The 25,098-nt window shown below is 36.6% G+C and overlaps 1 protein-coding gene across 2 annotated transcripts in view; it reads left to right on the top strand.

Moving 5' to 3' along the window:
• clip2 (CAP-GLY domain containing linker protein 2) overlaps positions 1–25,098 on the top strand; it is a 68,011-nt gene that overhangs the window by 32,530 nt on the left and 10,383 nt on the right. The window contains exons 4-13 of one of the 2 annotated variants that reach the window (XM_079814455.1): positions 7,846–7,970; positions 14,378–14,591; positions 14,734–14,931; positions 15,073–15,176; positions 16,754–16,814; positions 19,592–19,642; positions 21,824–22,786; positions 23,013–23,070; positions 24,090–24,173; positions 24,295–24,451. In XM_079814455.1, coding sequence (XP_079670581.1) covers positions 7,846–7,970; positions 14,378–14,591; positions 14,734–14,931; positions 15,073–15,176; positions 16,754–16,814; positions 19,592–19,642; positions 21,824–22,786; positions 23,013–23,070; positions 24,090–24,173; positions 24,295–24,451 — 2,015 coding nt within the window. The remainder of the gene's footprint in view (positions 1–7,845; positions 7,971–14,377; positions 14,592–14,733; positions 14,932–15,072; positions 15,177–16,753; positions 16,815–19,591; positions 19,643–21,823; positions 22,787–23,012; positions 23,071–24,089; positions 24,174–24,294; positions 24,452–25,098) is intronic. The other variant, XM_079814456.1, reaches the window with a different exon arrangement.

Below are 25,098 nucleotides of genomic sequence, written 5' to 3'. Positions count from 1 at the left end.
TGTTATCGCGCAAAACTTTACGGTGACGCTTAGCGCCTCCTTTACCTTTGCGATCTTAATGTCAATTCTTAATGTCATTTTTAATAATATATCAGGTTCGCGTCTAAATAATTGGTCTACTGCTGCTGATATACCTCTGCGTCCTCTGTCGTCTACACCAGTGCAAGTTTGTGAAAGCAGTTGTATCAACACTCTGGAAGGGGGATTGTTCTTTGCAACCATCCTCCATTAATTTGCAGTTGAATGTCTATAATAATAGTATCAATATGTTGCATAACTACAGTCCTGTAATTCAGGTAACAGCTGGAAAAAAATGCTTTCTTAAAAAACACTTATCTAAATCTCGAAGATCGGATCAGATCGGATCGAATCGAATCGAATAATGATAATCGATTCAAGATCTTGAGAATCGGAATCGAATCGATTCTTGAAATTTGAATCGAAACCCAGCCCTAATTTATATTGACAGTTTTTAAATGCTGCCTTGAATTTGTGAATCAACGCAGTATTTCCAGGTTTTCACAACAAAACTAGCCCAAAACAAGCACAATCGCGTCTCCCCACTCTATAGCGCACGCAGCAGCCTCTACAGCAGCTGAAGCTCCTCCAGGTCCTAGTGCCCGACCGGTAAATGTTATATATAGCCTATTTAGTGGGGGCGATGTTGTTACAGTAATAGTGAATGAAAAGTAGAATACACAAATAAATAGAAGTTACTTCTTTATCTGAATAAATAAAGCAGTAATGAAGTCAAAGCACAAGCATGGCACTTGTAAATTAAATACTTTTACATACAGTTTATTAATCTGTAATAACATTTTATGAAATTGATGATGAAAAATAATCCAAGGAGCTCTAACATAATTGTAAAAAAAATTTTTTTATCTGAAGCTAAATACAGCATCAACTGATCCCATGCCACCCCCACTTCATGTGCACAAACATTAAATCCAAAAATATTGGATATAATATTTAGATTACAACTGCATCTGTCTGGGTTTAAAAATTAAAACTTTATTATTATTTTCAGCGCTTTTAATATACTCTTATTATAAAAAGAACTTTATTAACATTTATTTATCTTTAACAAGTATCCTTTTAGTAAGGAGACCTCAGAAATCTGAAACCAGAATGAAAAAAAAAAAGAGTTTTTTTGCTCAAAATGGCAGTTTCCAAACAAAGGGAAAAAATAAACATGTATCGGTATCGATATCGGCATCGGCAAAAATCCAATATCATGCATCCCTACTTCCAAATGTTTTGACTTAAAATGCACCACTTTCAGCAATAAAAAAAACAATGCAAAAATTATGCTTTTTATCTGCACTTCTACAGATTTTTGTATCTGCAACAGGGTTTAATTTACTAGTGCGCACTTGTTTTTATTCACACAGGAAGCAGTTTTCCTGTTGGTCCAGACAATCTCTAATGTGAAGCTAAAGCATTTTTCTAGTCCCTCTGGGCATTTTTATAATCTCTGCAAAATGCCTTCAAGTCGACATGTAATGAAGATTCACCTTATCCACTTCTTAAATGCTACGGTAACACTTTACTTGAAGGGGTGTGCATAAGACTGACATGACACCTTCTTAATCATGACATGACACATGTCATGAATATGAAGGAGTTTTTATGCATGTTCATGACAACTGTCATTTAAGTGTCATTCGCTCAATTGTCATTTTAATGCAAAGATGACATTATTTGAGATGTCTTTGTTATGACAACGTGACAAACCAATACATCATAACCTGTTAGTGTCTTTGTCATGACAACTTGACATTACCAAGACAACATAACCTAGCATATGTGACAAAGCTCAAACTTAAGTATTAAAATATTAAATATCATCCAAATTAAGTGTTAATACTCTGTCAAATTATTTTATAACAGTGAAAACTCACCTCAAAATGATAGAGTGGCACCACTGGTTAGGTGTACGCCATTATGATGGTGTCTTAGCTAGACTTATCCATGATTTAAAAAAGCATTTCAAGAAAATATAAATGTGTGGGATGCTGTAATTAACTGTTTAGGAAACTTAAAAAAAAAAAAAACATTATGAACTTCAAAATATGTGTCATGTCATGATTATGAAGGTGTCATGTCAGTCTTATGCACACCTCTTCAAGTAAAGTGTTACCCATGTGGGTAGTAAATCTTGACACTTGACAGCAAATTTTTAATGCCAAAAGAGGGTTTGTGCTGGCGCAAGCTGTTAGTTAATATGGCCCTTAATGCGTAACACATCTCCTACATCCCTTCTGAGGTTAGTTAGCTTTTGAACCTCTTTGAACCTGGAAGATGTCCTTTTTGGACAAAAACGATGTAAATTAGATTATTTCAGTAGTATATTGACAGTCATACAGCGTTATATTTGTTGAATGATGTAGAGGGATTCTTCACGCTGGTGTTATTGAGCAGACTTCTGAATGTGTCTTAGTCAGTTCAGACAGTCAAAAGAACTGTAAGGTGGATCAAGCCACTGCCAAGTTGAGGCTTATGCTGACTGATCGTGGATCTGCCGTGTTGCGAGTGAGTTAAGAGAGGAGACAGTCTGAGTCAGCTTTTTCCACTCCTCACCGCTCATCTCTGTGCTGTGCTTGTGTATTCTGCTGAATTCATAGTTCTTCTAACACCCAGAAGGTCTATTAGAGAATAGCTGCTCAAAGCCATATTGTTTAAGTGACTTAGAAGCTTTTGCCAAACATGTATCTGACATATGTTTTTACCCTCATAAATTGCTGCTGTTTTGGTTTGATATGTCAACTGTTCCGACGTGAAAAACAGCAGTGAGATGACATGGTAAAGTAAATATTGCACATCTGGAACGTTCCCTCAGGAATGTTTGTGTTATCACCTCATCCACACTTGAGCGTACTGTGGCTCATCTGCCACGTCAGTTGCACAAACACCGACTCGCTCACTGGCGGGAGAATGTGATGTGTCTGTCTGAATATATATTCTCTTCCGGATGCTCTCCTTTCTAATGCCAAGACGCAGATGTCTCAGGAGCAGAATGTCTCGCAGTGCTCAAAACACCACTTGATGAATCTGTGAAAACATAAACGGCTCTACTTAATTTCCAAAGTGTTGTTGATGCCATGTGATCTGTGTATTTTAGAAGAATGATGAGGTCCCACAAACTGACTGCAGGAAAAATAAAGGAATTTTGCTTTTCACATGAACAAATGCAGACGTGGACGCATTTGTTAGGCTCTCATGTAGGTAGGGATTTTAGCATAGTTTTAACGAGAGTACTTTTTCCGGAAATAATACTTGAATGTAATATTTTTGTATGCTTTACTGCATGCTATATTTACAGTGAATGTAATGTTATAGTTTAAATATTAAATTCAATTAGCTTAGCTTAACTAGAGTGTTTTTGAGCTACTTAAGTAGGACTTAAGTATAACTTTATATGTAATTTCATAAAAACTTGGTTAAAGTTTACTGCCAACTGTACTGACACGCATTTATGATTAACTAAGAATAATACATTATTAAACTTGTATTTAAATATATTTGTAATAGTGCTGTCAATGGATTAACTAATTAAAGGGTAACTAAACCCCTGCTCAGAGCTTAACTCCACCCACTGGCAATTTTCAAAAAATGCTGGAAAAGTGGGAAGAGCCCGGCGGACACAGAGGGGACGAACCGAGGGCGGGGCTGAGCGGAGGGTGTGCACCTGAGACCCGCAGTGACGGATTGACTGACAGCTGTCAGACTCGCGAGTTGCAAAGATGGAGAATGACTGGAGTGACGCCAGCTTTGCAACAGAGCGGTCATTTCTCCTACCTTCACCTGAAGTGGAGGAGGGTGGATTGTCTGTAACAGACACAAACCCGGAGCCTTATCAATGCGAGCCGCTGCTCAAACTGCGTTAACTCCCGATGCCGACGATGCTAGTGAAGCAGCCGCGCAAGAGAACTGACCTAATCTATCTGCGTCCGCGGCAACCACTTGCGTGTCAGGGTTTGAAAAGCGCGTCTCATGTATGAAAATTATCTGTACACATGACGGCAATAATATCGCAAGAAAAGCCTGACGTGTACTGACAACGGCATTATTTAACCGTATTTTCTTCAATACAATGTTAAAGCAAGTGTCAAGTGAGTTTCATTCATAATGTTTACTTCATGTAACATGACAGTTCATACTGGAGTGAAGCCGTTCTCATCGTGTGATTGGGGGAAACATTTCTGAGGGCGTGGTGAGCTCATGCTAGGGGCGCGGATAGAGAGCCGTTGGAGGTACCATCCTACGTCACGATGTACCACAACGTCCAATAGGAAAATTCAACTGCAGTAGCCACCGTTCAACCTTAAGAGGGCAGCACTTTGGCGGTTTTACACCATATTTTATAGAATTAAAAAACTTTATACTCAAATGTCAAAACATTTACTCGAATCAATGAACAGCATTAATAAAGCCCCATTATTACAGATCATTAACTAAAAAAAGTTGGTTTAGGGTTTAGTTACCCTTTAATCACACTTTTTTCTGTAATTTATCACGATTATACGATTTTTTTTTTACATTAATGATAGGCATTCAACATTACAGTATAATTGAAAGCTATATCTTCATATAAACCCATTATAATGTCATATATACCTGTGACCTTATACAGAAATTGAATAAAGTTATCAAACAGTCTGCACTGCATAAATAATAAATTAGATATAGATTAATCCTTATTTAAAGCTACAATTTACTCTGTTACCTTTGTTCTTTGATTAACATTAATGACGCATGACGTGGATCTCAATTTCTCACAACTCTTTATGTTCATTTAAGATTTATTTAGCTAATTTAAGACTGCTTTTATGAGCACACCCGACAAAACTGACATAATTCTGTGTTGTTTGTTCGAGCACAAAAGAGAACTCGATTCTGGGGAGCGTCTTTCTGTGCGTCGTGTGTGTGTCTGTGTGTCAGGACATTCATAAACAGCGCGTTCTCTGTCTTGTCGCACTTGAATGGTTTAAAAGCATTTGCATTAAGCGCGTGATCATATAATGTAACGCTAGCCAAGCGATGACAAAAAACGGATGCTGCATTAATTGTGTTTAATATTTTTTTAAGCGTTAAACTTAAATGAATAATTAACATGCTAATTTTGACAGCACTAATTTGTAATGATTATACACATTTAAAATATATTAACTTTAATGTAATATTGAGTAAAACACTACAGTTAAAATTATTATCAAGGACTTTACAAGTGTTTTAGGATGTTAAAAGTGTATTTTAAAGCACAATTAAAGATTATTAAAACAATGATTTAAAATGTACTTTAAAATGAAACGCTTAATTTGCCATTGTTACAACTACAAAGTGTACTGAACATAGTCATAATAGTACTGAACAGAGTCATAATGTGCTCAGTTTAAGTACACTTAAGTTGCCTTGTATTTCATCAATATTATATTATCTGCACATACAGTTTTTTTAAATATACTTTTAAGATTTGTAGTACACTACAAGTGCACATTTAATACAATTTTACAGAGCTAGGCTTATGATTATTGGCATACAATGTGGAAAAACTGATCCACAATGCAGCTTGTTGTGTGGCCAAGAACCGCCCACTTAGACAAGGCGAGACTGAATGACCAAAATGTAAAACAACCAACAGTTAATTTTGTTTTTACGTGCCATTTAGCGGTAGACTTTGAAAACCATCAAACAATAGTAAAGAATGAAGTGTGGGAGGGAAACGCTTAAGGAATGGTATAGTAGTCTCTTTAGGCACCTTAGAAAATGGCTGAAAACGTATGAAGAACTTTTTGTTTCCAGGTGAAATGATAAACTGACTTCAAGTGGTGTGTATATGCCAGCCAATCATGGAACTGCTGAATTTTGTACAACACTTGCAATTCTAGTCTGCAATATGCATCAGGCAGTCAGTGAACAGACTGTGGGCGGAACGTGGGGCGTTCTGTCTGAGTGGAGACTAGGGTTTCCACAAACTGACAGTTTTGGCTTTTCATTCAATTTAAGTAGAGACAGATTAAAATGTAAACGTAGACACAACTGTAGGGCACACATGCATGTGTTTAGGCATTTATGGTCCAATGTTTTAGTTTTGTTCCAAAGCAATTTGTGCTTTTTATTCCTGAGCAATTATGACTTTGATTAAATTATTTGTTTTATCTGTTTCTTTAGTTATTGCAGACATTATGTAATGGCTCTAGGGTTTTGAATTGGGATGGATGGATGGTTTGCTGCTTTTCATGTTATGTTTTGCTGTGTCATATGACTAAGCATTTCTAGAAAACATTTTGGTAGACTGGTTGATAAGGAACAGTAAAAAGGAACCCTTTGAAGAAATGTGCCTCAAGGTTCTGTACTAGGCCCATTTTAATTATTCTTTATGATAATTTTATAGTTTATTAATGGATTGCAAATACTGCAATATTAATCCATGATTTGTATCTATTTATCTCAATTTAACTGGATCTAGCTATTACTTGGGTGAAACGGGTTCATCTCACATAAACTCTTAAATATCCCAGTCATATGTAATAATGATCGAAATTAGTGAAATAATTTCACAGAAACAATGTGTGTTTCTTGTTTGTTTGTTCTGGGAATGATTACAGAGAGCATTCACAAATCTCAGATTGTCACTATGAAACAATGAGACTTTGAGAGTCTAATTTAGCTTATGTTCCTGTACCATGTTATGCATAATTTAGGAGTAAAGTTATGAATGTGACCTGCTTGGAACCAGAGCCTTTTCTTACAGCAGGTATCATCTCTTACATTGTGGTCGTTGTGATTGCGTTTGTACTGTGTAAAGTATGCGAGATAAATTATTTTTACAGTAATATGAAAGAATGCTTTTGAAGCACACAAAATGTGTGATACACACTTCCTTGTTACTGAAGCACACAATATGCTTTCTTATGTATAGTTGTGCCATCACTAATGAATAGTCTGTGACCTCCTTTTTCCCCCAGTGCTGGGTTGATGAATGTAGGCCAGTTAAACCAGCACAACAGTCATTCCCAGTTACATCTCCGCACCAGCTGGCAGAGTTTACTACTCTACACTGCTGACATGCAGTGAGACTACTTCTATTTACTTTCCTAGATGTTAAATGTTTTAGACAGACAGACATTCAGTTGTTGTGATAGACTTGTATTTGGACATTTTAAGCGTAGCATTCCAACTAATATTACCGACCTCCTAAAGGTTCCAAAATATGCCCTTTTTTATTTTCAAACTTCACATTATATGATTATATTGTGTCTGCGTGTATATGTGTATATATAATTAGTGCATTTTAATATGAATAAATATAATTAAATTAGCCTTTCCCATATGGTCTCTAATCTATTAGAATACACTGACTGATCAATATTCAATATTTTTGTTTGTTTATATACTTTTCTGTTGAACATTTCCTGGGGCCACATTTCCAAACATGTTTTGTTATACTCTAAATAACTGTAATCACATTAAAGGGATAGTTCACCCAAAAATGAAAATTCTGTCATTTACTCACCCTCAAGTTGTTCCAAACTTGAACACAAAAGATGTTTTGAAGAATATGGATAACTAAACAGTTGATGGGCCCCTTTGACTTCCATAGTATGGGGGAAAAAAATACTATGGAAGTCAATGGGGCCCATCAACTGTTTGATTACTGACATTATTTAAAAAAATATTATTTTGTGTTTAGCAGAAGAAAGAAGTTCATACAAGTTTGGAACAGTTTGAGGGTGATTAAAAGATGACAGAATTTTCATTTTTGGGTGAACTATCCATTTAAATCATGTGTCCATGTTGGCACTATGTACTACCACTGAATCTCCTCTGCTCTCTCCTCAGGTTGGCGGCACTAAGACAGGAGTAGTGCGTTATGTGGGGGAGACTGACTTTGCCAAGGGCGAGTGGTGTGGAGTGGAGCTGGACGAGCCGTTAGGGAAAAATGATGGAGCTGTAGCTGGAACCAGGTACATAATTTGTCTTCTGCTAACATGTCCTGTCTTTAGCAGCACCCTTTTAATAGCCTTAAACACTAATAGGTCTCATTGTTTCATGCCTTTTTTAAAAGAGGTTTGAAGACTATTTAGTATGTTAGTATATCTCAGTTGTAGTGCAACCTACAACGTGAAATCAAATGGACCTGATTTATTTTCCTAAAGGAATAGTTCACCAAAAATTCTGTCATTTTAAAGGATTAGTTCACTTCAAAATGAAAATGTACAGATAATAAGACATACGTTGAAGTACCGACCCAGTGCCGAAAAACTCCACCTCATGTTCTCCTCCAATTTTAAAATTGTCCTGACATTGTTGTTTTACCTTTATTTTTGTAAAGGGCGTTTGATTTAGTCTTTGCACATTCGATTTAACACTGGGTCGGTATTTCCACGTATGTCCCGCTCGTGATCTTTCCGACTTGATGGTGTCATGTGTCATGAAAAAGCAGAACATCGAAGTCGCGCATTTGAGGTTAAAAAGTATATAAATTAGGGCTGGGCGATAAAACGATAACGATATGTATCGCGACAGACACATAATCGATATCAATAAAAAATGCGTTCGTTAAAACGTTTGATCTTTTTTTTTTATATATAATATATATATATATATATATATATATATATATATATATCCACAATATTTAAAATGAACAGGACTGGGATGATAACATGACGCGTAAATACTCCGGTGTCCCGAGTCCGACTGAGCCGTGTTTTTTCCTCCCTCTCTATTACACACTGTTGCAGCCATAAAAAATAGTTCAGCTTTGTTTGTAATGTCAAATTTGTTATATTTCGTTTTGTTTCTTTATTAAGTAAATTTAGAAAAAATGTTTGGGGCAATATTTGTTTGTCAAATTAAAGTTTTGTTTTTTTTTAAGTGAGGACCAAGCGGCCGCTGGCCGACAGTGAGTTAACCGCATGTTTGATCAATTTATAAATCCTCTCAAATCAACACTTGACTTGTCTTGCCTATAATAAAATCCATATATATAAAACACTTCCAGCATATCACAATGTAAGTTTAAATGTTTACTATCACCACCACAGTAAAAACGCATTTTTGACAAGCTGAGGCAGACTCGCACGCAACGGCGCCTGCAAACGATCAACGGCCTACACAATCTAAACTATAAAAATAAAAACATGCAGATTGTCTTACTTTACACCTCTCCGCAAAATGAATATAAATCCAATCTTTAATTTCCACTCTATAGGCTTTGCAAATTCAGTTCACGACAACGGAAGCAACAGATATGAGCTGTGTTTTATTTATCTGGTAAGAGGGATTGAATGAGTGCACTCAATAACGTCCACTATGGTTTCGGACACCACTGCAAATGGCTGTCCCCTCAAATAATGTCCTATTTAAGGGTATAGGGGGCGATTTCAGATTCAGCCTTTGAAACTACATGGAGAGGTAATGTTACTCTGCATCAGTGCCTTATGACAAAGCATCTAAACGGTAACAGTTACAAAGAAATAACGGAGGCACTGCACCTTATTGTTAAAAGATAATTAAGTGTTCATTGTGATTTTAGACTTGTGTTTATATTTTAATTATTTGAGTGTTTTCCATGGTTGTGTTGACATTTCTGCCTTTATAACTGAGGGGATTATAATCAGAGGAAGGCTAAGTTTAAAAAAAAATGTTTAAATGTAAAATATTTTTCTCCTTGTCCTTATTTTAAATTGGTCATAAAAATATCAATAATTATCGATATCGACCGATATGAAACGCTTGTATCGTGATACAGTTTTCAGCCATATCGCCCAGCCCTAATATAAATGTAAAAATTTTTTTTAGAAAATGACCAAAGGTTTCGCTAGATAACACCCTATTCCTCATCTGGGTTCATGCAGAGCCTCTGAAGCTCTTCGAAGCGCTTTGAAACTGCATTGATTTGGACCTTCAACCCGTTGGTTGCCATTGAAGTCCATTAGTTGGTTAAAATTCTGGAATGTTTTCCTCAAAAACTTAATTTCTTTTGCGACTGAAGAAAGAAAGACATGGACATCTTGGATGAGATGGGGCGAGTAAATTATCAGGAAATTTTCATTTTGAAGTGAACTAATCCTTTAATTACTCAACTTCATGTCGCTCCAAACCCGTAAGACTTTCGCTCTACTTTGCAACACAAATTAAGATCTTTTTGATGAAATCTGAGAGCATTCCTGTTTTCTTCAGGCACATGGTTGGTGCGTTGCTATTTTAAGGCAACTGAAAACGACTGCACCATTGAAAAACAAAAAACCTGGTCTAAAGTTAAAGGAACTCCACTCCACTTTTTTTGAAAATAAGGCTCATTTTCCAACTCACCTAGAGTTAAACAGTTGAGTTTTACCGTTTTCGAATCCATTGAGCCGATCTCCGGGTCTGGCAGTAGCACTTTTAGCATAGCTTAGCATAGATCATTGAATCTGATTAGACCGTTAGCATCTTGCTAAAAAAAATGACCAATTTTCAAAAAAAGTAGTGTTCCTTTAATAGTGCAGAATTTTTCAGACCATGCACTTAGATTGTTAAAATAGGGCCTTATATCTCCAACGCGCATTCATGTAACAGCGTCTGCTCTCCTATCAACACAACATACGTGCGCCGTGGTGCGCTTGTGAACGTGCGTTGAAGATTAATACTTTGATAAATAAAGTGCTAAGTTATCTTTTATGCGCAAACAAAGCCCTCGCGGCTCTTCATTAAATTGAGTTTTAACCTCTGGAGTCACATGGATTACTTTAATGATGTCTTTACAATCCTTTCTGGGGCTTGAAAGTGGTGGTTGCGCAGCTGTCAATGGAGGGGACAGAAAGCTCTCAGATTTTATTAAAAAGATCTTCATTTGTGTTCTGAAGATGAACGAAAGTCTTACAGGTTTGGAACGACATGAGAACGAGTAAATAATGACATCATTTTCATTTTTGGGTGAACTATCCCTTAAATACATCCCAGTCTTATTCTGCAATTTAGAAGTACACGTTTTTCCTAAAACAGAAAATGTTTGTCTTTTATAATCTTTCATCAACATCTTATAACTCCCTCTGCATTCTGATATTTAACAGCCATTGTTCACAATCCAAACAATTCCTGATGGACAAACTCCTTCATAGTTTTTTAGAGAAATAATGTCACATTATTGAAGTAAAATGGGTTACGAATGCAGTTTCATGTTGCTTTTAGTATTAAAATACAGGCCAGGTAATCTGCACATGTAATGATTCACATGCTGAGCCAAGGTTAAACCTCTGCTGTCTTTTCACTGAAGAACGGGGATAAACAGCTTCGTGGATTCTCATTAATTGATGACTTTTGGCCCAAGGCTGGATTTAGTAGATTATGTAGTTTGTTTTTATAAATGATGGCCTGACACAGGCTGGACATCTGCCTGTGTTCAGTTTAGATAAGAAGAGTCAACGTTATTTATATAGCGCTTTTAACAATGCAGATTGTTTCAAAGCAGCTTTACAGTTTTAAACAGGAAAATAATGCAACATAATTTTATTCAGCCGTATAGCCATTCTGGAGAAAACGGTTATGTCATCAGTTCATTTCAATGATCATACAGTGACAGTGTGGGCTTTAGATCAGTAATTAGATCAGTAATTTAGTTTATATGGTTAATTTAGTTTAATAATTAGATTTATTTGGATATTTAGTTGAAAAATGTAGTGTCCCCAACTGAGCACGCCAAGCCAGAGGCAACAGTGGCAAGGAAACCAAAACCCCATTAGGTGACCTAATGGAGAAAAATAAACCTTGGGAGAAACCAGGCTCAGTTGGGGTGCCAGTTCTCCTCTGGCCAATTAACAAGCAGTGTATGATTATTATTCTGGCAACTTTACAGGTCAGAGATCATAATAGATCGGAATATTCGAAGAAACATTTTCTAAGAGACAACGGTCATTTAATACAGGCCTTCACACTATAATTTAAAAGTTTGGGGTTAATGCATTTTTTTAATGCTTTGAAAGAAGTCTCTTATGCTCACTAAAGCCCTATTCGCATGGGATTAGTATTATCTGGGGACCTCGTGTGATTTAGAAATTACTCCCCCACATCTGAATTTTGTGTGGTGCATTCGCACGGGATAAGCAAGCCTGTGATTTTACTCGAATTTACTGACTATCTCCCGGATATGATGTCAAGACTTATAAATGTTTTTTCGTTATAGATATAGCTGTATGAAATTATAAACAGTCGTATCGATATCATTTTGATTGTTTTATAGTAATACAAATAATTTAGTTCAGTTGGAGAACAGACGCTACAATTAAAAATTTAACTGAGCAATATAATAACAATATACGGCGGAAGATTCAGTTTCAAAGCTAAATGTAAAAGCGCCCATTTAAGCGAGTTTGTCATTGTACTGTTCTGTTTTGGTGTTTTTCATTAAGAATAATATTAAACACACCATTCAAGCAATTTACACCCAAATTGCTCATTCGAAAGTGAAAGTATAATCCGCGTGGCCGCACGGGAATTCATAACGGTGCGCATTATATGCAGCCTAGCGCCATTCTTCGTGAAAGATAAAAGTGCACAGGACACAAAAAATGTATATACGACCCGCCTAATCCCGGCCAAATCACAGAGATGCCGATTAGCACGGGACTAATATTATCACAGGACCGCGGTGTTTGGCAAAATATGGTAGGTAATTTGCGGGGAAATTTTTACTTTACAAATTACAGACATGGCCGATTCGCACAGGATTAAGATCACAGATATTCTCTGCAATTATTACAAATCACCAGAGGTCCCCAGATAATACTAATCCCGTGCGAATAGGGTTTAAGGCTGCATTTATTTGATCAAAAATACAGTAAAACCAGTAATACTGTGAAATATTATTACAATTTAAAATAATTTAATTTATTCCTGTGATGCAAAGCTGAATTTTCAGCATCATTACTCCAGTCTTCAGTGTCACATGATCCTTCAGAAATCAATAGCTCAAGAACCATTTCTTATTATTTTCAATGCTGAAAACGGTTGTAGTGCTTAATATTTTTGTGGAAACCTTCTTTGGAAAGTTCTTTGAATTGAAGGTTTAACAAAAACAGCATTTATTTGAAATATAAATCTTTTGTAACATTATAAATGTCTTTGTCACTTTTGATCAATTTATTGTCCTTGCTGCATAGTATTAATTTCTTTTAAAAAATCAGTTATTTTAGTATAATTTAGATACTATTATTGTTTTATTTTTTTAATAATTTTAATTACGGTAGTTTTTATTTGTTTATTTTCCGTTTTAATTTTGAAATGTTAGAAATTTAGTTCAATGATTGTTATTTTTATTAGTTATTGTTTTTTTAATGTCTATGTTTCTTTTATTCATTTTAATTTCTTCTAAGTTATTTTAGTACATCAAGTTAAACTACAGTTAATGTTTATTTTATTTCAAGCAACAAAAATGTTTTTTATTTATGGTTTTAGTTAACTATAATAACTAGGGATGCACCGGAATTAAAATTCTGGGCCGAAACTGCAATTCTGGATGCACTTGCCTGAACCGAAAATGCTTTTTAAAAAGTATTTTTTTAACTTTTTTTATATAATTGTATTAATATTAGACTTTTTAATGATACTAGTTTCATACTTAGTATTTGAATGATACTAAATTACAAAAAAAAGATGATGTTCTTCCGCATTCCTCCCTCGTTCTTGGGAGTTGGTTGTCATATAGGGTTATATTTTTAAAATGCATTGAGGTGCCCTCAACTCTTTTTTTTTATTATATATATATATATATATATATATATATATATATATATATATATATATATATATATATATATATAATATTATATATATATAATATTATATATATATAATATTATATATATATATATATATATATATATATAATATTATATATATATAATATTATATATATATAATATTATATATATATATATATATATATATATATATATATATATATATATATATATATATATATATATATATATATATATATATATATATATATATATATATATATATATATATATATATATATATATATATATATATATATATATATATATATATATATATATATATATATATATATATATATATATATATATATATATATATATATGGTGGTCATATTTTAATATTCACTTGTCTATATAATGAGTGTGTTGCAGGTCTGTGTTTTATTGGTTGTTGTCTCCCCTTTTCCCACCTTCTATTCTCCCACTTTTCCACAGCTTTACACGCCCATTTCTTGAGACTTTTTCAACTCGGAGGTGTGAACGACCAGGCTAAAGCATGACACTTTAATGTTCTGGTGTTCTATATGCTACCCTTGAATATATTGCATTTCCTCTCTCACATCCTTATTCTCTCTGTTTCTCCTTAGATATTTTCAATGTCCACCCAAGTTTGGCCTCTTTGCTCCGATCCACAAGGTGATTCGGATTGGCTTCCCATCCACCAGTCCAGCTAAAGCTAAGAAGAGCAAGCGTATGGCCATGGGTGTGTCGTCTCTTGCTCACAGCCCCTCCAGCTCCTCCATCAGCTCTGTCAGCTCAGTGGCCTCCAGCGTTGGGGGCCGACCTAGCCGCACCGGCCTGGTAAGACACTTTAAAACGCCAAGAAGAGAGTGCCAATGCAAATCACAAATGTCTTATGTTGACATTTTACAGTGTTGCTTTTTGATGCCACTGTCTTAATGTGTGTCAAATTCAATTCACATTTTGCCTTTATTTCTGGCAGTTGACCGAGACGTCGTCGAGGTACGCACGGAAGATCTCTGGGACCACAGCTCTGCAGGAGGCCTTGAAGGAGAAACAGCAGCACATAGAGCAGCTCCTGGCCGAGAGAGACCTGGAGCGGGCCGAGGTAGCCAAGGCAACCAGCCGTATCTGTGAGGTGGAAAAAGAGCTGTCGGCGATGAAGGCCGGACATCTGCAGGTGTGACTCACACACATAAACACAACACTTATATGAGCATTTCAATTACTACATTTACTCTACATTTACATAAATGCTCCATTTAACACCACATTCATGAATTTCTGAAGAACAAATGACCTTTTCTCTTATCTCATTCAGTATGCAACAGAGACAGAGAGCAACCTACAGCAAGTCCGAGCCCTACTGGCAAGCACTCAGAAAGACAAAATGGAACTGGCCAATCAGCTTGAAGAAGAGAGAAGGTAGAGGTTTTTTTGGACATCAACCTGGTGTTATTGTGTCATTGTTCTTCAGTTAAAGGTGCACTAAGGGTGTGTTCACACACACACACACACACACACGCGCGCGCGTTTGGTTCGATTAAAGCAAACCCTGGTGCGATTGCTCTGTAAGTGCAATTCATTTGAATAAGTGTGAATGCTGCCATGCGAACCCTGGTGCACCCCAAACAAGTCCGCTTCCAGACAAACTCTGGTCCATGTTGCGTTCATATTTCATTCAAACCGCACCAAAGACAGGACATGATGTCACAAAATGCGAAAAAGGACAGAATGCTCATGATGTTGCCCATCACAGTTCGGTACAGGCATCAGAACCACATCTCCTCACAGCAGATCTTTGTTTATGTGTGTGACGGAGGGATTCCTGCCGCTGTTTTGACTCATTTACACATTTTATAAGCACTTCACGAGTTCTCAACTTCTGGTCAAAATACCATCAAATGTACACACATATAACGTTTGAGCGCATTTAGTTCCTTCACAAAATATACGTAATAAAAGCCGACCAATCAATGGTTCTCAACCTCAGCAAACTTCCAAGGGGCCACAGGATATTAATAATATTATTAATAAAATGAAATGGTCTTAATATAAACTTAAAATGTAAAAAAAATGCATAACATGAAGAAATATCTCTTCTTTTCCCTTTAATAAAAATGTTTTCTGATTGCATCCCAGTTTATGTTTATATAAAAAAGATTAAAAAGAAGCAGCTTTGTCATAATTGTAGAAGAAATATTGGCACAAATGTCTTACTTTGTATTGAGAGGCCTTTAAAAAAAAAATGTTGGACAATGGGGGCCTTCAAGTCAAAAAGGTTGAAAACCACTGGTTTATATCATAGGCCCATAGAAAGGGCTACAGAGTTCTCCAAAATATTATATAAATAGTGTGATCCAGTGAGAAGTTGATTCAGTAGGAATATCTATATACTATGTTTCAAATAAAAATAAATTAGGAAAAACACATTCTTATGGACAATAACATATTGTCCTGAATATAAACAGCCAGGAAAAGGTGTAATATTCAGAGTGATTGTGTTTTTCCTGCCCTCACAACTTTTGGGGAAAATTCTTCATCTAATGATTTGGCTAAATATTTAGCATGCATTTTTACATGGTTTTATACATTGGTAATAAAGTTTGGTAGAAAGTTTAATTTGACATGCAAAAAAAAAATGTTGTAGGACAAAAATGCCTATCACGGTTTTCATGTTCCTTAATTACTGCCAGCAGTATGATGAGATCTAGCAAATTGAGCCCAATTATATATATTAACACCAGGGCGACACAGCTTACCTTACGCTGATACATCACGCTGATACATCATAGTCTACTCTGTGATAAATACACATGCGAATAATGTATTTCTACAATAGTGTTTGGTAATTAAACACCTTTTATTTTTGTGTGATGCTGCATGCACACCTATAGGTGTCAGCATAAAGTCCAATACTGATTTATCTGCCAGCAAAACAAAGAAATTGAAGAAAAATGAAGAATTTCCTGACACCTGGTGGCTATTATGTGTTATGACAGGAAGGTGGAAGATCTTCAGTTCAGAGTTGAGGAAGAGTCCATTACCAAAGGAGATCTGGAGGTATCTGCCATTTTTACTACTACTTTACTGGAAGATGGTGTGCAATGAGTTTTTTTGTTTGTTTGTTTTGTTTTTTAATTGAAGGATTTCTATTAAGATAATAGATTCGTAGAAAAGAAAATTGAGGCTATTATTGAATTATATAATTGATAAAACATTGAAATTGTCTTTCCTAACACTTTCAGTCCTCAAAAATCATGCATTATGAATATTAGGCATGATCTTCGACCTTATGACAGTACAAAATGCTGAGCATTTACTTACTGTACGAATACGGTCTCATTTTCATTTGCGAAAAATTAAATGTGTTGTCCAGTCTGACTAAAGTCTGTTGAAATATCAGGTTAAATACATGTCCTTTCATCCAGCCCTATACTGTCATGCTGAATATAAAAACATACTCTGTCCTGTCTTCTTAACTTTTATGATTGGTGAATAGCTAAGACCTGTTAATCTTTTTCTCTGCTACCTATGTATGTCTTTTTTTCTCTTTCTCTCGTGTCTTTCCGTTTCACCACTCTTTTTCTCTCTTTAGACTCAGACCAAACTGGAGCATGCCCGTATTCGGCAGCTCGAGCAGTGTCTGCATTTGGAAAAGTCCAAAGCAGAGCGGCTTCAGAAAGAGTTAGAGGAAAATATGGTAAACATGCAGGGAGAGGAAACACTGTAGCCATCTCTCCCTTCGCCATGTTTCTGCCCATTTATTAGAGCCCATGCCTATGGGCCTCCACTGCTTGTGCTTGATTGACCAGGCCTGGGATCTCCATCATTCACCAAAAGCTCTCAAATATGTACTTATTTGATCTGACATGTTTGTAAGGGCTGTTAAAGTTCATATGTGCAACTGATTAGATATATTTGAACTAAGCTAGTGCATCAGAAACGATCAGATATTTCAGTCTTTGGTAGATTTGATCAAATTTAATCTCACCCATTTTTATTAACATTTACATTCAATTAATTGGAATTTACTCCAGCTCAGATCAGAATCCGCAATGCTGTGAAACTCCAAAGTCATGAGTGTTGGAGATCTTTGTCTGTCTCTTGTGGGGCAGCACTGCTCCTGATAGCCAGCAACTGCTTTCACCTTTCATTTGCAAAATATTTTTTTCATGTCTATCTACTTCTTTTTCTCTAAGCATTTGCCCTAGACCCTCCAGTGGAGTTGAGAAGTTATCTTCTCCTTTGCAGTGATCTCACTTCCCCACTTCAGCCTTCATATTATTTTTTAGATGCTCAAATAAAGCCTCCAGCCTCTGAAAGGGTTGTGACAAAACTCCCTCTGACACTTCGACGTTGTATTTGTAGCCCTCATTTTTCTATAATTAGATGCAGTTGCTAAGGTATCAGTTATGATTGGTGATTACATATAACTCCTATTCCTCTTATTAATCTTTTTGCACTTAAATCATCCCACACAATTTGTGCTACGCTGTTATTTTGTGTACTGGAGACAAGATTGTCTTAGAGATGTGTGGTTGAACTATAGCAACACCCTGGTGACCACCCAGAACAACCTAGTTATAGACTAGTGGTCACTCAGAATACTTTGGCAACTGACTAGCTACATCCAAGCAAACACACAGTACACCGTAGAAAACTCCTAACAACTGCCTGGCAATGCCCTAGTGACCACCTAGAAATCCCAAGAAATGCCCTAGTGACCACACAGAACTCCCTTGCAGCGCCCTGGTGACCACTGAAAACACCTTAGTAAGAACCTGATGAACACCCAAAATACCTTAGCAATTACCTAGCCACATCCAGGCAAGCATGCAGAACAACATAAAAAAAAAACCTCACAACTGCCTAGCAATGCCCTATTGACCACCTAAAAATCCCTAGTAATGCCCTAGTGACCATTACCAATACCCTAACAGCTCCCTAGTGATCTCCTAGAACGCCCTACCAACACCCCGGTGACCTATCAAAACACACTAGTAAGAACCTAGTGAACACTCAAAACACCTTAGCAACTATATCCTACATCCATTACTTAGCTACATCAAAGTTAACATGCCATAACACCCTCACAACTGCCTAACAATGGCCTAGCTACAAACTAAAACACACTCTGGCAACCAACTAGCAATGTTCTTGCAAACACCCAGCACACCCTCTCAATTATCACTTATTAAACACTCTAACAGCACCTTATTGTCCACCCAGAACACCCTAGCAATGTCTTAGAAAATGCCCAGAACACCCTTACAACTGTCTAGCAACACACTAGCATCCAACCAGAAAACCCTGACAGCCACCAAGCAACCATCCAGAACATACTACGAACCTTGTAGCAATGCCGTAGTAACCACCCAGAATACCCTAGTAACATCCTAGTGACCACCCTAAATACCTAGAAATGTTCTAGCAACCACCTAGTAATGCCCTAGCTACCAACCACAACATCCTAAACACCCTAGTAAGTGACTAGCAATGCCCTTGCAGACTTTCAATTACCCAGAACATCTTATCAACTACCTACCAATTCTCTAGCAAACACACAGAAACACAAATGCCCTAGTAACCGCCACAAACACCCTAGCAAGTGCCTAGCAATGTCCTGGCAACCACCCGTGACACTCTAGCAACACCCTGACAACCATCGATAAAGTTCTAGCATTGTGGTTGTGGTGGGAGTTTTGTGTGGGGAAGCAGCACACACATTTACTTCAGTACATGTAAAAGTGTAGTTTTGGCTGTCATTGTGAATGACGGTGAGTGAATCCAGCACAGTCCAGGCACTCTAATCAACAGGATTTCACATTTATCAACAGGTCAGAGGCAGGTTCCAGCCAGCACCCATGAGGCTGGACAAGAGTGTCAAGGTGGTATAAAGGGAGTAACATACTGTGTGGTTTTCAGAGGGACCTTCTACTTTAAAAATGAACAATCTATTTAGATGTGTGCTCCTCTCACTTCTCTCTTGTGGTTTGAGGCTTCATCTCTGAACTCTTGTAGTATTATCTGATCTCTGATAACCTCTAATGAGATTTTCCTTGGAACTATCAAATTTTCAGATGACTCCACAATGACTAACATTAATATTTGGTGTGCTCTATGAAATGAAAAAAACATCTTATTTACTGTGTATATATAGTTTGAATCATAGTAGTAATTGCCTGTGTTCTTTTGGACTTGCTGTGTGCTGTCTGTGCCATTTCATATTTGCCTGGCTGCTTCTTGATGGACAGATGGAACGCTTGCTTGGGCTTGAATTCAACAGGAATGCTGGTGTAGTTTCTTAGGTTGCACTATATCTGCTTTTTTGCACATGCAAGAGCCATTTTCAAGAAATGGTTATTCACTGAAATGTTTGTTGGCCAAACAAAATGCTTTGTTTGCTTCACATGCCTGTAATGCCTTCCGGTTACAAAATCTCAAGTGGGCAACTCTCCAAGATAGATCATTCGGATTATCAGCAACATTAAAATGTTTATTTAGGGATGCACAATATATAAACTTTGGCTTTTACAGATAGCCAATATGATGCGTAAAAAAATAATCACTTATATTATCTGCTTCCAGTATAATAATAACAACAATAATAATCAGGGCTTTACATTAACACCCACCAAATGCGGATGGATTTCAGCAGTGGTGTGAAACGCAGTCACTCCTACTAGCCACTTTGGCGGGTCGAATTTTATATATAATATATACATTTTTCAATTGTAGTCTTTTAAAAAGGCATCTGAAATAATAAATTAAGTGCAACGTAATCTTGTCAAAAATATAAAAATTTTTTCGATAGATATCGATACTGAAATATCTGAAATGCTTCCAATACTTATTTTCCACAGAATAGATGCACGAGACCAGCTGCACTTAGGTGCACGATACCATTACATTTACAGCAACCTTATATACCTACTGCCAAATTATAAGATGATATAAAAAAATATATATATGGCAGTTTTTGCCTTGTATATATGGTATCGATGTGAAAATGCTGGCTAGTGGCTAGTAACTTTGGAAAAACCAGTAGCTACAGTTGCTGGTGAGCAAAAAAGTTAATGTCAAGTACTATTATTATAATAAACAGTTCTCTGTAGTCTACTATATTAAAAACAAATATCATTACTGTAATCCCCCCAAAAAAATTATTATAAAAATTGTGAAGTACATTTGTAAAGTTCATTTGTAACTGTGCATCATGTAAGTATTTTGTATTTTGAGGAAAAAAATAAGTTATTTCCATTACAATATTACAGAATTACTATTTTACATTACAATAATGAGAATTGTTTTATTGAGTTATGTTTAAGTGTCATTCAAATAATGTCCCTAATAAAAATGTAATGTCCCTAAAATTATAATTTCCTCTTTTTTTTTTAAAGTTAAGGACCTATACAGGTTTATTCCGTATTGGCCATTACAGTTCCCGGTGTATATTGCAGGGTTCGTACAAGGTGCTAAAGTACATGAATGAATTTGACTTGGAAAAACCTTGAAAGCAGACATGGTTATGAAGACGTACTTTAAAAGTGCTTGAATTATTAAAAGACCGTATATATGAAATTAGTCTTTAGTTGTTTTTCTTTTCCGGAAAAACACAAATAAAATCTTTTCAGGCAAAATTAACGCTGGAGCCCATCTGATATGCCATTTCACATGGCTCTGAGTGTGATATTGCTCTTATATTTCCAAGTATTTGATACAGCTTTTGACCTTTTTTAGAATTTGAAAAATTGTAGTACTGAATTTCCTGGAATTTCATTTTTACAGTATCTGTACAAACCCTGATATTGTGCACCCCTAGTTTAGTTGTTGATATTGTTATTTGCATCACCATTTTGTCATTATGATTTTTCCCTTGGATGTAATAACACTCTCTAAAATGTTGCTCTGTTTTGGATCACTAATTAAATCCTAAGACTGAGGTCAAAGGTCTTATTGAAAAAAAATCACTAAATCCTTTGAGAGCTGCCCCTGAGTAGAAGAACTGGAGGCTTTGGCATATAAACGGTGTAACATGCAAGATTTATGACCCTCTCTCTGTCCTCTAGCAAACTACAGTTGAGGACAAGAGTCGTGTTATGCAGCTGGAAGAGGAACTGTCCCTGCGCAAGGCTGAGGTCGAGGAACTCCAGGTTCGGCTTCAGAGAAGCTCCTCCGGCCCAGGCACAGATGCTGGAGACAGTGGGCCAGGCGTAAGCTCGGAAACTCTGGTCTTGCGGGAACAGCTTCTCTCCGCAGGCCGCGAACGCCGCGAAGAGAGTGTGCTGCGTGAGAGGTACGAAGCGTCACTGAGCACCAGCCAGAAAGAAGTTGAACGCCTTAAAGCCACCACAGAACGTCAGGGCCAAGAGATCTCCGACCTGAAGCAAAGACTTCAGCAGGCCACTCGTGAAAACATGGAGATGATGGACAGCTGGAAAGCCAAGCTTGACGCTTTGGTTGGAGACCATCAACGTGCTCTAGAAGAGCTAAAATCCTCATTAACGGGAGATCGTGGGGCCAGTGAGAGCAACGGAGGAGAGGGTGAAGGAACCACACTTGAGATGAGAGCAGCTCTGGAGAGCTTAAAGTTGGAGCATCAACTGGAGTTAGAGAACTTGAAGGCCAAGCATGAGATTGAGGCCGCCGTGATGTCCAAAGAGCGCGAAGACCTACGTGCCCGGATTCAGGATCTGCGGGATCAGCTAGAGGAGAGCGAGCAGAACTGGAAGATCCAGGTGGACACTAAGAGCAACCAGCATACTCTGGAGTTCAAAGAGGTTTTAGAGAAGCTCCAAAAGTCTGAGTTGAGGATCTGCGAGATGGATAAGTCCCACGAAGAGCATGAAAATGCCACCCTACTTCTCAAAGAGAAGCTGGAGCTGGCTGAGAAGAAGATGGTAGATTATGAAGCCCTGCAGAAGGCTGAAGCTCAGAGCCGAGCAGAGATCCTCTCTCTTCAGGAGAAGCTGAGGGTCAGTGAGAACCGACTGCAAGCTGTGGAGACGGATCACACCACCCAGGATGTTAACGTTAGTGACCTCTGGGACTATACCCTTTTTTATGATTTATAGTATGAAATTAGTAAAAAATAGTATGACATTTCCATTAGGATCCAGTGGGATCTTATTTGATACTTAGATGATCCTTATGTGATCCCATTGAAATCCTATCATATTAGTTCCAAATTATAACAAAAATTCCAAAATGAATGCTGTTCAAATTTGATTGGGATTAACTTTATTTCTCCACATCCAGATGATTGAAAATAATGACAACTCTGAAGAGAAGATTAAACTTAAACAGAATATGGAAGGTACGTGTACAAATTATTATGAAATTACAAAAAATTATTACAAATTACATAATTATTATGTAACATATCTTAACTGATGTACTGTACACTACTGTTCAAAAGTTTGGGGTCGGTAAGATTGATCAGATGATCAGTTTGATTGGTAAGATGCTCACCAAGGCTGCATTTAAATGGTAAATGGACTGCATTTATATAGCGCTTTTAACAGACCAATGGCCATCCAAAGCGCTTTACACATTGCCTCACATTCACCCATTCACACACCGACGGCGGTGTCAGCCATGCAAGGCGCCATACAGCTCGTCGGGAGCAGCTGGGGTTAGGTGTTTTGCTCATGGACACCTCGACACTTGGTCAGGTGGAACCAGGGATCGAACCACCAACCTTCCAGTTTGTAGCCAACCTACATGAACCACTGAGCCACTGCCGCCCCAATTTATTTATTTGAGCAAAACACAGTAAAAACAGTAATATTGTTATCACAATTTAAAATAACTGTTTTCTATTTTAATATATTTTATACTTCAGTGTCACATGATCCTTCAGAAATCATTCATCAATATGCTGATTTGGTGATTAGAAACATTTCCTATTATTATCAATGTCGTGCTGCTTCATTTTTTTATTTTATGTAAACTGTGATACTTTTTTTTCAGTATTTGATGCATCTAAATTTTTCTAAAGGACAGCATTTATTTGAAATATAAATCCTTTATAGCATTATACATTTCTTAACTATCACATTTGATCACTTTAATGCATCGTTGCTGAATAAAAGTATACTTTTTTTTTTCAAAAATAAAAGAAATTCAAAACTTGAACAATAGTGTGCATAAATTAGTTGACTGGTATACCAAATCCTTCTGGTATCATGTTTTATTTCCCTTTTAATCTGTAATTATACAGTAGTTTCTATAATGAAAATAGTGAATCACCATCGTAATCTTTAACGTTTTCAGACATTTCAGAACATGAAATATGTTCTCTTTGCCTGTTTATAACTTCATACTTTCTATTAGAAACTCTGGAGAAACTCACAAAAAGGGAAAAAGAAGTATCCACTCTAACAACCCAAGTAGATGCCCTGAAGACCCAAATAACGGGTAATTATCACATTTAAAGATTGACATTATATTCTCATAAGTTTAATAAAACAACAAAGGATGATTCTAGTGATATTTTGTTCTCTTTCTTACATTAAAATCAACTGCATCTTGTGTGTAGCCTTGGAGGAAAAGGTTCGTTTGGGAGAGAAGGCGGCAGAAGGATTCTTTAGGGAGAAGACACGTTTGGAGGCGGAGCTGGAGTCCATGACCAAGAAATCCCATGATGCATCAGGCCAGCTGGTGATTATTAGCCAGGAGCTTCTGAAGAAAGAGAAGTAAGGAGCATAACATGGACTCTGTAATTTATTACGGGTGTGAGGTTTTAACCACTTGATAATGACAACATGAGCCATCTGGAAAGTTGTTGTCTTCTTTGATATTCTTTCTTACACTTGAAACAAGTATGTACTTGGAGATAAAACAAATGGTGGAGTACTAATTCTGTCATGGAGAACCATCATCTGGATTGTATTGCTTCCCAATACGCCAGGATAAATGGTTGCTCATGTACCATTGCTGATTGTAATCCTCTCAAGAGCAATTTAAGTTAATGAAGACTATTACGTTGATTAAAACTGTGACCTAAACATCATTTAGTCTTTTCAGTCAATACTACATGCTGACAGTGAATATAAATCATTTGATGGGTTTAGGTTCTGCCCTTATAGAACTCTGCATGGTGAACTAAAAATATGTGTACGCACATTGCTCTCTGTAATTTTTTTACTTCTCAAATACTTTGGATGAACGAGAGACACAGGCAGATCCCCAATTACTAGTGATGCACCAATAAAATATAAATATTCATGAAAAATATTCATTTAAGCACAGAGATGTGAAACAAAGTCTGAGCTTTCAAAATCTGTCAATTTTATAACAACATTTAATGTGGTGTGACAGATCTCGATCATCCTCAGTTCAA

The sequence above is a fragment of the Gobio gobio genome (genome assembly GCF_949357685.1).
Source record: "Gobio gobio genome assembly, chromosome: 4".
Lineage (NCBI taxonomy): Eukaryota > Metazoa > Chordata > Actinopteri > Cypriniformes > Gobionidae > Gobio > Gobio gobio.
Note: the sequence above shows the minus strand (reverse complement) of the source record. Positions and strands in the feature narration are given on the sequence as shown.